The sequence below is a fragment of the Uloborus diversus genome, chromosome 10 (genome assembly GCF_026930045.1).
Source record: "Uloborus diversus isolate 005 chromosome 10, Udiv.v.3.1, whole genome shotgun sequence".
NCBI lineage: Eukaryota > Metazoa > Arthropoda > Arachnida > Araneae > Uloboridae > Uloborus > Uloborus diversus.
Window position 1 is genome coordinate 83,214,267 of NC_072740.1, and position 16,326 is coordinate 83,230,592.

Genomic DNA, 16,326 nt, shown 5'->3' on the forward strand with positions numbered 1-16,326 from the left:
TTAATCCATTAACATCTTTCATTTTGATAAATTTAAATAACTGAATCATGTCCCCTCTGACTCTCCTTTGCTTCAGGCTATACATATTAAGTCTGGTATCATAATCTAAATCTGAAAGTACCCTTACTAGTCTTGTTATCTTTCTTTGAACTCTTTCCAATACAGAAATATTTTTCTTCAGATAAGGCGACCAAAACTGAACAGCATACTCCAAATGGGGTCTTACTAAACTCCTATATAAGGGCAGAAGTACCTTCTTAGATTTGTTTGAAATATATCTATTGATAAACCCAAGCATTTTGTTGGCTTTGTTCTTGCAATGCACCACTGTTGACTAAACTTGAAGTCCTGATTTATTAAGATACCCAGATCCATAACATTTTCTGCCTGACTAATGACTGAACCCTGTAAACTGTAACTCATATGCTTATTTCCATGACCTAAGTGTAGCAGTTGACATTTCCTTACATTAATTACCATACCCCATTTATCCGTCCACTTAGAAATATGATCTACAACCTCTTGAAGCTGTTTTACATGTTCTTCATTTCTGACAATCCCCATAACTTTTACATTATCAGCAAAACAATTCATGCTTAAAGAAATATTTTCATTGATGTCATTCATAAAAATAATAAACAAAAGAGGCCCAAAAACTGATCCCTGAGGAACCCCGCTTAAAACATCACTCCTATTAGAATTATTTCCCCTCACAACTACACTTTACTTCCTTCCAGTGAGCCAACTTCTAACCCAAAGAAAAGTTTTTCCTCCTATTCCTATATCAGCTAGTTTGCTGAGAAGAGCAATATGCGGTACCTTGTCAAAAGCTTTTTGAAAATCAATATAAACAACATCCACACACTTTTTGTTATCTAAAGCTGAGGTAACCTTGTCAAAGAAATGCAATAAATTAGTAGCACACGATTTACCTTTCCTGAAACCACACTGCAAACTAGTTAACAGACTATTAGCAAAGAATATAAATAATAGGAGAAGAAGCTACACTTCCCGACCAGTTTTTCAGCTCTGCCGAGAAAAAAAAATACTATCGGAAACGGAATTTGACACAAAAGCTGATATTTAGGAAAAAATGACATAGAATCATCGCCAATGTTGAACTGGCTAGGCGGATGGTTGCCATTTCCTCGCGGGAGTCGCGGAATGAGACATGACCCTTCTGGAGATTCTAAAGCCTTTTGTATCTGAAGATTTGAAGAGTTCCAGATGTTCAATCTTTCTTCTCTTTTAACTAATGTACTCATTTGCTATTGTTGAAAAACCGCAACTGATTCCGCGATTTTTCTCTTTGAGTGGGCCTGGAAGAAGTGTCAAGTGTCACCGCGCCATTCGACCCATGAGCTAAGCGATGAGGGAAATTTGAAGCGTTGTGTTGATTACAGAGTTCAGAACTGATGCATCTACTAATCAGAATAAATTCTCCCTAAATTTCCCCTTTTACTGATCATTGAGGGAGGAAACATTATTTATTTCCACTTTTGCCAATTTATATCATTGAAGTTGTAAAAACAAAATAACCTTTTTGGTGTGCTACAAGAATAGTTCTAGGGGAGTATTCTTTTTTTTTCTTTTTAATTTAAAGAAATGGTTTAAACGAAAGACAAATTTAAAAGTAGTTAATGTTTTGTTTGCTTAATTTTACCCCTTTGAGAGGAACACCAAGTGTCCCAGCATCTACTTTACAGCACCTGCAATAATGAATAACACAGGGTAACAAAAAAATGTTGTATGTTTGGTGCCCAGAGTTTGAGAATGGATTTTATATATGTTTGGGGCTCTGAATCAAAATATGAAATTAGTTTTTCTCTAGCAGCTCTACTTTTCAGATAAGTTCAGCTTTTTTAAACAAATTATGCAGTTTTAACTCCATTTTATGCATTTCTAAATCAAAGTATAGGCTTCTGAAACAAGGACTGCCTCCAGCACATTTGCTCTGCTATAGTCAGTCTGCAGTCCAGTTACATTCAGAAAAATTCACTACATGGAGTAAATATCTAGCAAGTTTTGTAACAAGGCTTCAACGAATTAAGGTCAATTTGTAAGTTCTTGCAATGCATATATTCGCTTCGCGTGATGTGTGACGAATTGGATTTTTGTATATAATATTTTCAGGGTCCGACTAATGTAGACCCTAAACCAACTTTTTTGGGGGTCCTCTGCAGTCAAACCTTATAAACAAAAGCATTAATGAAGAATCAGGGGTGGTAGTTTCAGGAGTGTTGAGGTATTAAATCACTCATTCAAAGCAACCCACACTTGCACACATAAAAAACTGTAGATAAATTCAGGAGAGTACTTTAATTTTCTTAAATAGAAACTACAGCAGTTTTAGTCTTTTTGGGGCTCTTAAAAATTGGGGACCCATGGCCAACAGCCTAATTGGTCTGGTTGGTAATTGAGCTCTGATTTTTTTGTATAATACACTATGAATAAAAATTCTATTATTTGTTTTTCATTTGATCTATGTATGTAACTTAAACCCAGGTCACAAATATTTCAATGTTATGTTTTAGAAATTTGAGCTCCTGCGCAAAAACTGATGCCCGTAAGAAATGCTTTGGTGAAATGGATGCAACATGAAAATGCAACTTCAGATCGTTTAGTTACATTCATTCCAATTAAAGATTAAACCTAAAATAAAATGTGTTAGCATCTCCCCCCCCCCCCCCCCCACACACACAACCCTACTCCGATTTCCCAGCTTTCCTTAGCAAAGAGGAACACGCGAAGTCTTAATTACATTGTATGCAATACTTCACACTACACTAGGGCATTTGATGTAGAGGTCAAGTTCACCGAGAAGTTAATCGGGTCAACGGAAGAATATGGACCAAAGGGACTCCACCTTACCCTAGCCTTGTCAAATAGTAACGCAGCTAAAAGGGAGCTAAGAAAATACGAACCTATACAGCGAAATAAATGCGGTATGCTGATCTTCTGACAACAAGCTTTAGCTGTAAACCATCTGAATTCTGTTTAACGTGTGAAAAAAGTCACCTAATAAAATAAGTAGTTTTTAGCTTCTGAGAATCTTACGTAAATTAAGCTCTGACATGGGACATCTTGTGGCTGCATAAAGTTTAAAATTTTCATACGACTTACTCATAAAATTGTATCGAAATTTATTTTGGATTTTTAAAAAAAAATTGTTGAAAACTCTCATAACTGTCTCTGGTGAAAGTCACTGGTTATTCTTTGTGCGCACTTGTCTCCAGATTAGAGGTGCTTTAAATGCAGTTTTACCTACACTAATAATTTACCTACATGTAATAATTTGTGAGGGTTTTTTTTTTATACATATATTTTTTTTTAACTTTTAAATCACTCAAAAAATCATACATGTTTCTACAATCAGCTCTCTTTAGAATAAGCAACCAGCTTCGAAGAAGGCGATGCAAAATAATAGTAACAATAATGGTAACAAATTTATTATCATTATCTAGCTTTCAATCATAACTTTGAGCGTTGAAACATGCATATTTTTCATATTGGGAAAGTTTGGTTTGAAATGACTAGAACGCACTTTTTTTCGTTTGTGGTGTAATTTTCTTAAAATTTTCGAAAACTACAGGAATTCTTAAATTGCCCTTTCTGACCCAGATAAGTTATTTTGTCCTTTTGAGTGCATTATGAAAAGTGCTTTGTATTTTTAAAAAAAATTCTGTTCTATTATTCTTTTTAGTGTAAATGTATTTCAGAAATAGAATTTTACCCTCACGTTTTTAATATAAATGCTCGCTACTAAAAGGGAAAGAACCTATATACGTGTCTAAAACTTTAAGCAGTTGGCACTAAAATTTAATCCTTGTTCCTCTCTAGGATTTATGCTTGCTAATTTTATGCTTGCTTCAGAGGAGCCTTGATTCAAAATTTTCATTATGATTGCTTTTAACATTAGTGTTGAAAGGCAACAAGATTTGTAACAATGGGTTTTATATTTAAACATTTAATGGGGAAATTAGATGAAATTTGCTGTTTTCCATCTTAACTGAAATAATTATTTTATTTTACAATTTTAATTTTTCAGCGCTAAGTTGTACCATAAGATTAAGCAAATCATTTAGTGAAATCCCGAAGTCTCTAAAAGTGGTCTAGTTGCAGAAATATAATCAAAACCAGGCCTCAGATTTCTCCAAGACCATCAGGCCAAGTATAACAAAAGTGCTTAAAAAAACGTGTGTGGTAAATAAAAATACACTAAATGAACTGAAATGTGTTTAAAAAAAAAAAGACAATTTGAAGTGAATTCGTGTGTAGCTCGGAAGAAACCGTATTGTAATCTGAGTAGCCAATTAATATTTGTCAATTAAATTTGGTCTGCTGCCATATTGCTGGACATTATCAGCAATGCACATTTACAATGCTTTTTTTGTTCTCAAGAAGCATTATAAAATTGAATGCAAAATAAACCTAATATTTATTCTTTGTTTAAGCTAAAAGTAGTTCAAAAAAAAAACTCTTAAAAGTGTTACATTTCGTTCTGTATTTATCTCTGTACTTTTTTCATATAGAAACGCTGTCCGAAAAGATGATTTCCAGGAAAAAGTTATAAAGGTCACTAAATACGTCTGGTGGAAAAAGGTCTGATTTCTAGTTGATAAGGATACAATGTGAACATTTATCGTTTGAAATCTGAAGACATTTATTGTCCTTAAGTTAAAATTGTGGAATAAAACACAAATGCGTATATTGACAAGGAACGACAAAATTTAAAAAAAACCTGACTGAGTCGCAACTGTAGAATCAAGAGGGAAAACAGAAAATCCTTTTAAAAGCCTTATATTTTTAAAAATCAAAGTCAAGTATTTTATTTGCTATTAAATAGAAACTGGCAACAGATAAAAATTTTAAATCATTGCTTTTAATTTCCTTGTTGGCCAACAATGTATTCGGTTATCAATTGTGTGAATAAAGGCTTAGCCGTTATTAAAATCGGCTTTAAAAAACGTCATAATTCGAATTTTATGAAAGATGGAAGTTCCAAACACATACTATCAGACGCGGAAAAAAATTATCTTTATTTTGGTATTAAATTTAAAAAATTTTAACTATGTTTTCACTGCAAAAATCGCGAAAAACCTTTTAGAGGTTTTCGATTAATATCTTCGTTAATTAATGTCATCGAAAGATGCAACCTAGGTAAGAACACTCGATCAACTCTCCTTTCAAAAAAATTTTTTAAAAAAATCTGTCCATCCGTTTTGGTGCTAGAATGCCACAGACAGATACACACACACACAGACACGTCAAACTTATAACCCCCTTCCTTTGTGTGTCGGGGGTTAATAATACAATATTTAAAAGCACAATTGTGCAGGAACACTGCAGACACGTGTTTCTATGTTACAAGGAATGCCTTTATCAATGCAAAAATTTGAGCTTACTAATGAATAGATATCCAGTAAATTGGAGCAAAACCCTTTGGAACGGCCGGAGTCGAATCTTTTGTCGGATCGTGTGTATCTCATTCATAAGATTCATATTCACCCATGAGCTCAAATTTTTGCATTGATAGAGGTGTTCCTTGTATGCCAAATTTCTTGTCTGAACTGTTCCTACATTTGCTTTTTAACGCTGTATTAGTTTGCCTTTATTTTTAATCACAAAGGTATTACTTCCTTCATATTATAAAATTGTCTAAATAGCATTATAACACCGGGGTGCCCGCCTAGGGAGGGTCATGGCTCAGACGATGCCATTAAAAATTTTAGGGGGTTGTTTTGAGGAGTATTTTTCTCTTTCTATAGAAGCAGGGGGTCTTGGCGATATTTAGGGGGTGGGGGTGCACCCTTAATCTCAAGGGGGGTTGTATAACGAGAGCTCAGATTATAAGCAAATGCGTATGCACTTGAATAATTGCAAATTGCCTATCTCTACTGTATCAGTGATTCAATGGCTTCACGTGCTTAAGGAAACAAGACTTTACTAAAGTGTGTGTTTTATATTTTTCTTGTGAAATTTTATAAAAATTAATGTGGAACTTAGAATTGGATAGGGAGAATGTCCATCCGTCTCAATTTTTCAGGCTAGACAAATTGATTTGAGAAGGTAATTCAATAAATGATAAGGTACAGATGTGATATACCCCCCCCCCCCCCCCCCCCCCGTTTGGCAACATCCGATTTTTTGCACAAAATTGAAATATTTTTCTCGCCAATGAGGCAATAAATTTTTAAGCATGGCATCCCTGGTGAAACTAACCTGTGGTTGGCAACACGAAGGCAAACTTGTTCGAACTTGTTTACTTGGGTTCTTTACTTGGTTTTACGCAGGAGAGATACGTGTTGTTTTGTGCAATATACCTTACAGGAATGCTTATTTTGTGTTAGTTTAGATTCAGTAGTTGTGTTTGGAAGTAAAAACATTAGAAAATGCCAGTTTCTTCAAACTTGAAGGTTAATTAAAAGTTAAAAACATTAGAAAATGCTAGTTTTTTCAAACTTGAAGGTTAATTAAAAGTTAACTCCAACGTGGTGTGTATCTGTAACGTGCCATTGTCATATGATGTATTATTTTACACTGAGTGTGAATATTTATACCATATAAAAAGGTAAGTTCTTTATTTTAGAATTCAAAAAAAACCTCTCACTTCCAAAATTCTTTGTTTTTACAAATCCTTGAGGGGTTCTTGTAGTTTTTAACTTTATTTTTACTGTATGTAAATTAATTTTACAGAAATAGTACGGTTATTTCGTTCTAAAAGTTAATTCTTATCCATGCCACGAATTATTTAGACATTCTATTAACGTGCCTCCTTTAGGTACTGAATTTTATGTTAACAATTGAAAGTTCTTTCGGTTGTACTCTTAAAAATGCTGAATTTTATTAATAAATCTGCACAATAATGGTGCATATTTCACACTTAAAACTGTGTCATTATTGTACACTGAACGGAAGGAGCCACCCTTGGGTGTCTCCATGAAAATATACATAACTGTGACCATACTCCGACTGTAATGTATATTAACAGTCGGAGGGATAACGGACCGAGCGGAGCGAGGTCCTGGCGAGCCAGAGGTCTCATAGTACTTTCGTAATGAGACCGAGGCAGGGCCGGCGAGCCCAGGTCTCATTACGAAAGTACTATGAGACCAAGGGCTCGTATCCCGGAGAAATGATGAAAAAAAAATTAATGCATTAATTTCGACTTGTAATTAATACAATAATTTATTTCATTGTATTTTAATATGTTTACAAAAAACCACGGCCCTGTACATTTTTGAAGCATATATTCGTGATGTTTTTTGTTGTGCTTTTATGTTGTTTTTATATATATTGTGTTCTGAAGTGCTTTGATCATGTTTTTTTATCTGATTTTTTCCTGTTGGCGCTAAAAAAGCATCGCTAAGAACGATGTATGACATATGTCGTCATACATCGTTTTCTTGGCGACGCTTTCTTGGCGCCAACAGGAAAAAGTCGCCAAGGGTGGGGTATATCACATCAGTTCCAATGATAAATTTATTTTTCGAAGATCCTCTAACAATTGCTTTACAACAACAGAAGGGGTATTTAGCACGTTTGGGAACAAATAACAGACGTGTTTAGCGTTTATCAAAAGTATAGAACATTGACTGCAAAAAACCACTGCAGAATTACATAATGTGTACGAAACAATGAAAAAGTATGCTTTGGTTTTTCCAGTAACTAAAATAAAATATTTAAATTTCGGATGTTTAGTTCTGATGCAAAATGCTAATTAATTAATACGTTGAAGTTTGCTGATCTTTTATTTAATACTTTTGATATATAGTTATCTTACAAACCCACTAGTACTCTCATTTTAGAATTAAGAGAAGGGGGGGATATATAAAAGGTCAAAATGTCGTGTCAAAATTAATAGGTGAAGAGGGGACTTCACAGGCAGTTTCTTTATAATATCTGATACCAGGGTCCATCGACTGATGACAGGCCCTGGTGATTTAAAAAAGGACAAAAGAAAAAAAATCTCGAAGTGGAAAACAACGCATGCTTTCTTTTTTACTGCAAAATTAATTTATTTTAAGGATTCAAAATTTTTACATGTTTCATACTTTTGAGCCATTCTAATTTTGCCTCGATTCTTTTAAATCACGTGTCGCTAATATAAATAACTTACGCTTGACGATTCTACAATGACGTTTTAACTACCCTTTAGCAACGAACCATCGGGCAAATGAGGCTTAATTACCTCCCTTTCAGCACTTTCGTAGAGGGGAGAGAATAGAGAAAACATCTTCACCTCCTACTGGGAGCCGGATTCGCATTGCAAATGCAGCGGCAACAGCATTGCCGATTTAGTGCCTTTACGATCATTCAAGCACGCTTTTTCCCAAACTTGTCTCGCCAACCTGTTCCTAGATGTAGGCTTTTTGGTCACACCACTCTTCCGTTTCGGGACGAAACGCAAGTTACATACGTTTCTACTAATGTGGGACATCTTTGCGTGTGAAATATCTTTGCTATTAGTCTCTAAGAAATTCTTGATCTTAATTTTGATCAAAGTTTTGAAAATCTTACATATCACTGAAGTCAGACTTACAGGTCTATAATTCCCTGCATTACCTTTAAACCCTTTCTTGAACAGCGGCGTTATGTTAGCCAACTTCCAGTCCTCTGGCACTGTCCCCGAGTTATAAGAAGCATTGAAAATATTTAAAATAACATCCACTAATTCCACTGCACATTCAACTAACATTTTGTGATAAATATTATCTGGTCATGCAGCTTTAGTTGCTTCAATCTTTTTCAAATGAAATATAACCTCCTCCCTGGAAAATACAAAATCCTAAAGCTGTATAATAGCTTGTGTCTTGTTAGTGTCAACTGTTGGGATACAGTTATTGTTAAACACACTGGGGAAAAAGTTATTTGGAACATTTGCAATATCCCTATCATTTTGGATTAAATTTCCAAACTCATTAACCAATATTTTTAAATCAATGAGAGTAAGAGCTTTGGATCTTCGCACCCTAGTATTCATAAATGAAATTTAATACTCACATCTGAACAATTCCAGCAAGCAAACATTTAGGAGTGATAGTAATGCAGGCCATAGCTCCCAATGCCAAACATGCTGCAAACAATAACAAAGACATATTATAAGGTTACAAGATATTTAAAAGGATCATGTTATGAATGATTATTCAAAATACAAGCAACAATTAATTAAAGACCTTTATCACAAAAATGAACCTGTTACAAAAATCGTGATTGCAAAGAAGATGCCTTTTTCTTTATCGTTCCATTATTAAATTTTACATAATTCCTATCCTAAATATGACTCTAGAATGGAAATGTCTCTGAGGGAAAATACCTCTATCTTCCTTGTTTCAGTCATCCATGTATTTTCCAGGAACAGTAAGAGGTCTAAAAACAATTTCGTTCAAAAGATTAGCGAAGAATTGAAGAAAGAGACAAAGTAGAAATGAAACACAAAGTACCAAAAACAGATAATACCAAATCCCCAAAAACTTTGAAAAAATGAGACATTCCAGTCTAAAAACTTGTATCATTAATTAAAAGTGTCTCATAATTCTGAGTTAACTCTTATAGAACTAGTATTTATTCTGTAGGTTTGTGACGAGTAATAATGTTTCTCCTACATTCATATAACAAAGAAAAGGTCATTGTCCTTTTTAATCTCATCTGAAATCTGATGAACCTCATTTTTAAAGAATAAAAAAGCCTACCTGCACTTTGGAAAGTGAAAACCTTACTGAAGTCGGCTTGGGACATTCACGCTGCTTCTTTTGCAATAACTTTTAAATGAATCTATTTGAATCTTGAAAAATACATCATTTTCAAGAAATGGATAAAAATAAATACTATTTTACATTTAAAAGAGATACCACTACAGAAAATGAAAATTTGTTCATGTGTTGCTTTCAAATCATAAAAATCATATATGCTGCTTTGAGACAGTTACCTTCTTTGCCTTAACAAAATTTGGCACAGTTTAAAGATCAACAATTTATCCTTAAAATATGATTAGGGAGGTCAGGGCACTTTGGTCAGCATTTCTATTTTTCATTTTTATCGCTTCAAAAAATTAAATGAGCAGTGTTTTTTTACCACGAGTTTCATTAAATGTTTCTCATCATGCAAGATTTTTTTTTTAATGTTTAATTCATTACCTTTCCACATTAGTTTTTTAACAGAACTTTGTGAAATGGACCAGCGTGTCGGGGGTACGCTTGGGGGAGATTCAAATAGGGGCGATTGGGGCTCATTGGACCGGTCTTGATTTTAATGCCAATTTTTTTTTTTTTATTTCAACTCATGACCGACAAATAGCACCTATTGTCTTATGAATGCTATTATGAAATCACACGGTACAGTTATATCCAGGAAGGAGATAAATCTACTTAGAAGTGGTAACATTTGTTCAATTTTTCCAGAGGGCGATGTCAATCCGACGGCCCCCGGCAATCACAGGAGATCAATGTAATTGTCTCAGCAGATCAATGTAAATGATGCTGTTTCCCATTTTCTTAGAAGATATTAAAGCTAAAAAAGAGAAACTAGAAATTAATTATAATACAGGGCTAATATAGTGGACGAAGTTTGGTTCTCATTCGAAGGAAATTAGTGAGTACATTTTTGAAAAAAATCATTTTACCTTTCATTACCAATTTACCAAATTTGTCTAATAATGATATTGCGCTGTGCAATGTTTTAATTATTATGAGTAGGAATTTTTCTATTTTTTTAGGTAATTGACGGATTGAGAACAAATTAGAATTAATACTTTTTTTTAATAGCAAATTTTGTGACATATTTGAAAAACAAAAGCGAAATAATTTTCTGCTTTTGAGACTTTTAATGGATAAAAATAAATGCTTATGTTTTAATTACTTAGTTTCAAGTGGATATTTATTGTTATAATTTTATTCATGTGTTCACTTACTGCTTGAACCTAATTATTATTGCATTTTATACATTTATTTATATTTTTCAGTCATAAACCCACAAAACCTTTTAGAATTAGAAAAGCAAAATTATGGTATATTAACAATGGGGAAGTTGATGAAGACCAAAGTTGTGCCGATTCTTGAGAAAATGTAAATGGTTCCCGCATAAATAGTGCAAAAGTGGACGCTGGTCAACTTAATAGTTATAATGACCTAAAAACTTAATAAAAAAAAACATAAGCCAGCTCGTTTTAATATGCATTATGTTTATCATTAAAATTGTATGTAACGGAAGTTGTTTTCACAATGTGGAGCAGCATACCCCGGGCATGTCGGTCCACTTCACAAAGTTCTATTAAAATATTAATATTAAAAAGTTGATAAATTATTTTTTTAAAAATTTGGGATGCTCAGAAATATTTAATGAAACTTGAGGTAGAAAACCAAGCAGCATTTAATTTTTTGATAAGATAAAAATGAAATGTAGAGCAGTGAACTAATGTGCAAAGACTTAATTACTTAGTTAACTAGATTGAATATAAATGCAATGAAAAATTTTGTGAAAATAAGTCATTTATCTATATTTAATTTTACAAGGAATCCATTCATTTCTAGGAAAATGAATATGAACTTATACTTAATACTTCTAATTCTGAAACTATACGAAAATTCAAAACAGAAAACAGTGAAGTTTATTAATGAAACCATATATTTCCAAACATATGTTGACAAAGATTTAATTCCTTTTTGTCGGCACATCACAAGAATATTTCACCTGAACACAAACATCAATTACTTAAACATCATGAATTAATTATAATAAATGTGGGGCTTAAATAATTTACATAAAAGATTTTCAAAGATGTAAAAATCTTTAAACAGTAATGTATCTGTAAACAATATAACGTTTTAAATCACATAACAGTAACAGAATTAGTTTGAATATGTTAGTTCTGACTTTCAAACTCAAAATATTTGAATCTCAAGTAGAAATTATAATCAAGGAAAAATTAAGTTTTCAAAGTAGTTTTTAAAAAATTGTCAACGTTGGTTCTTGTCTTCGGATTGCTCCTTCTTTTAATGTCAGTTTCTTTCTTCATTTTTCGAAGTGTTTCGGGACAAAAGCAAATGCTTAAATAAAACTTAATACAGCAGCTACAGAAAAGTGCAATATTATTATTTTGCTATTTCTACTATCTACTGACCTAATGAGCTTACGCTGCCAAGAAATCGAATAGCATATTTTAGCCACCAAGGTGAATCGTCAGTAGCAGTTTGCTGTGGTCGACCAGCACCAGCTGCTGGTTCCGGATTCATCATTTTGAAAAGTCTTTGAATAAAATTTGAGCTAAAGTATCAAAGAGCTATTAAATATGACTGGACAACAGCCCCCCGAGGCAGAAGCACCACCGCAAAACGAACGACTAAGTCTGCAACGGCTTACCACTGACGTCACAGGAAGCGGTGGAGCTATGATATGTTGGCTTCTGATGTCACCGGAATAGGAGGAGTAAAGCTTTTTTTTTTCTGAATTCATCACGTGATTTCGGAATGCGTTTCCCTTATGCGCGCTTTTAAACCATGCAGCCATTTTGAGTCATCAATATTTGACGAAAAATAAGTTTCTGGGCTGGGGCGGTTGTAGCGCCGGACCCCTGTCCGAGGCGGCTTTTTGGTTCGAATGTTTGAAACAGTTTTTCATTAGGGACAAACTTGTATAAAAGTATTTTGCAAACATTATTCCTCTTTTGTTGCTAGGGAATCTGACGTAAAGTTGTAGTTCTCTTAGTTCTCGTACGTTAATTCCAGTAAGCAAAATATATTGCCTCTGTATTGCATAAAGGTTGACGTGCAAAAAAAAAACCATCTTGCATTAATGCTGCCTCTTTATTGTTATGTTACTCCATTTATGCTGTCATCAGCGGTCTAGAAAGATTGGGCGCCGGGAACTTTGGGCGCCGAGTATTTTGGGCGCCGGGAACTTTGGGCGCCGAGCATTTTGGGCGCCGAGCACTTTGGGCGCCGGGAACTTTGGGCGCCGAGCATTTTGGGAGCCGGGAACTTTGGGCGCCGACCCAGACAGCACAGATCTTCCAATATTCGTTGTTATATCGTTGAACTGGTGCAAAACTCGTGACATATCACAAACGGATATCGACGCGATGTAGATTTCCTCACGTAGTTGGGCTTTTCCAAATATGGTTGACAAAAGTACGAAATTGGCACAGGTTTCAAAATAAATCCAAAATATGTTTGAAAGTTTACATTTATAGTACAGTCCCTCAATATTTTTTTCGAGCAACGGGACCCCGGAGGAAAAACCAAAGACGGGGCGACCAACCGCTCGGTGAGCATATGGGTTTCAGCGCCCCCACACGATCGTCGCGAGAACCTCCGCAACGCTGTAACAGGGCTCGGAGAGCGCCTCCTAGTGATTTTTTCCAGGAACCTTCGCAACGCTGTAACAGGGCTCGGAGAGCGCCTCCTAGTGATTTTTTCCGGGAACCTTCGCAACGCTGTAAGAGAAACGGGCTAGGAGAGTGCCTCCTAGTGATTTTTTACGAGAATCATCTTAGACCTGTTCGCGAACCTTGGTCATCGTCCTTAAACAGCGCCATCTGCCTCGTTCACGACGCCACCTCGCGAATTTTTACGAGAATCATCTTTATACGCGAACCTTGGTCAGCTTCGCCTGGAAACAGCGCCATCTGCCTCGTTCACGATGCCACCTCGCGATTTTTACGAGAACCACTTCAGACCTGTACGCGAACCTTGGTTAGCCTCGCATGGAAACAGCGCCATCTGCCTCGTTCACGACGCCACCTCGCGAATTTTTACGAGAATCATCTTAGAACTGTACGCGAACCTTGGTCAGCTTCGCCTGGAAACAGCGCCATCTGCCTCGTTCACGATGCCACCTCGCGATTTTTACGCGAGCCACTTCAGACCTGTACGCGAACCTTGGTCAAATCGCCGCCATCTGCTCGTTCACGAGGCCACCTGACGAATTTTACGAGAACCATCTTAGACCTGCACGCGAACCTTGGTCAGCCTCGCCTGGAAACAGCGCCATCTGCGTCGTTCAAGAGGGCACCTGACGAATTTCACAAGAACCACTTCAGACCTGTACCCGAATCTTGGTCAAGTCGCCTGGAAACAGCGCCATCTGCGTCGTTCACGAGGGCACCTGACGAATTTTACGAGAACCACTTCAGACCTGTACCCGAATCTTGGTTAACCTCGCATGGAAACAGCGCCATCTGCGTCGTTCACGATGCCACCTGACGAATTTTACGAGAATCATCTTAAAACTGTACGCGAACGTTGGTCAAGTCGCCTGGAAACAGCGCCTCGTTCACGATGTCACCTGGTGAATTTTTACGAGAATCACTTCAGAACTGCTCGCGAACGTTAGTGTTTGTTTTCGATTCGAACGTTGCTTTCTGTAAGTTCACGCAAACACGGTTGAAGAAAACGTACAGTCCTTAGATCTCTTCGAGGTTCTGCACCTCAGGGGTTCGGAGGAAGAGAGAATGGCATTAAGAAAGAAAAATTGATGAAAATCGGAATACGGATCCAACGAGCCCTCAAACATTCGAACTGAAATATTTTTGAAGTTTGAAGATTCGATTAGGAATGAGATTCAAAAAATTGAACTTGTATTTTTTTTCAAATCATCAACGTTAAATGACGACGATCGCTTTCTTTTGAGATTGTCACGTTTTTCAAGTCAAGTGTTTTTTTTTCCTCAAACAACTTACATTTTTACTTCACGCGTTGAAGATGTTGGCATTTTAAAACTTTACGACTCCAAAAATGACAAAGTCCAGCATTTGCGAAATAAACGAAGATTGAAACCTCCAACAAATAGCTCAAAAAAAAAAAAAAAAAAAAAAAAAAAAAAAAAAAAAAAAAAAAAAAAAAAAAAATATATATATATATATATATATATATATATATATATATATATATATATATATATATATATATATATATATATATAATTTTTTTTTTTTTTTTTTTTTTTTTTTTTTTTTTTTTTTTTTTTTTTTTTTTTTTTTTTTTTTAATTTAAATTTTAGGTTCTTGATCTTAGGGTTTCAAAAAAATGGGACTTTGAAAATTTCGAAAGTTTACCTCCAGGCCTTACAAACATTACAAGGGCATTTTGCATTCGCTTCCCGCAGCAACTTCTCCATGTTTTTGATGGCCGAAATATTTTCCTCGTACGTCTTGGCGAGTGTCCGATAGTTCTGCGAATCGAAGAAATTTTTCGTCGTCCTGATCCGGCATCTACTACGGCCACCACTCAAGTCGAAGCAACGACGACGGCACAGCGGGCACATCCGGTCCGAATTCGTCCTCTTGGCGGTAGCGAACCATTCCGAAATGCAAGCCCAATGAAAAGAGTGACCGCACGCTAGTTTTTTCCCGTCGCAACGGACGATCGCGTCCAGGCAAATGGAACACGTCAATCGTCCTCCCCTCCGCTCTCTCGCTGAAACGTCGCGAAGCTCGTCCATGTCCGATACTTCGGCGACGACCATCTCCAACCGATCGTCGGGAAATCGTTCCGTGAGAGCCTTTCTCGTCTCGTTCAGTAGTCGTTTCAAATCGAAGTACGTTAATAGGTAACGATCGGGATAGATGCTAGTGGCGAGGAAGTGCTCGATTTTGCTCTTGAAATCCAATTCGAAGTCCTCCAATTCCCGCAAAACTGCGTTGCAAGCGGTCAATTTCGTATTCCGAATCATGACGGAAATCGTTGATTCGAAACAAGCTGCTGGAATCTTTTGTAGCTCACAAAGGTAGGAAAAAAAAAAAAAAAAAAAAAAAAAAAAAAAAAAAAAAAAAAAAAAAAAAAAAAAAAAAAATTAAATTTAAAAAAAAAAAAAAAAAAAAAAAAAAAAAAAAAAAATTTTTTTTTTTTTTTTTTTTTTTTTTTTTTTTTTTTTTTTTTTTTTTTTTTTTTTTGAATTTAAGTTTAAATGTTTTTTGTATTTTGGGAGTTTGAATGTTTTTGTGTTTTGGGAGTTTAAATGTTTTTTTGTTTTGGGAGTTTGAATGTTTTTTTTGTTTTGGGAGTTTGAATGTTTTTTTGTTTTGGGAGTTTGAATGTTTTTTTGTTTTGGGAGTTTGAATGTTTTTGTGTTTTGGGAGTTTGAATGTTTTTTTGTTTTGGGAGTTTGAATGTTTTTGTATTTTGGGAGTTTGAATGTTTTTTTGTTTTGGGAGTTTGAATGTTTTTGTATTTTGGGAGTTTGAATGTTTTTTTTATTTTGGCAGTTTGAATGTTTTTTGTTCTCATTAAAAAACCTTAGTCGGTAAGGAAAAAAAATGATCGAAACACACACAGACACACACACAAATTTAAAAACTACACACGTTTCCGTCAAACCACGTACCGTTCAAGT

At 35.2% G+C, this 16,326-nt stretch overlaps 1 protein-coding gene across 1 annotated transcript in view; it reads right to left on the reverse strand.

Moving 5' to 3' along the window:
• Window positions 1-12,336, reverse strand: part of LOC129231222 (calcium channel flower-like) — a 29,842-nt gene extending 17,506 nt beyond the window's left edge. The window contains exons 1-2 of the mRNA XM_054865481.1: window positions 12,119-12,336; window positions 9,004-9,076 (exon numbers count right to left, since the gene is read on the reverse strand). Of these exons, the coding sequence (XP_054721456.1) occupies window positions 9,004-9,076; window positions 12,119-12,233 (188 nt within the window). The 5' untranslated portion in view covers window positions 12,234-12,336. The remainder of the gene's footprint in view (window positions 1-9,003; window positions 9,077-12,118) is intronic.
• Between the last annotated feature and the right edge of the window lie 3,990 nt (window positions 12,337-16,326).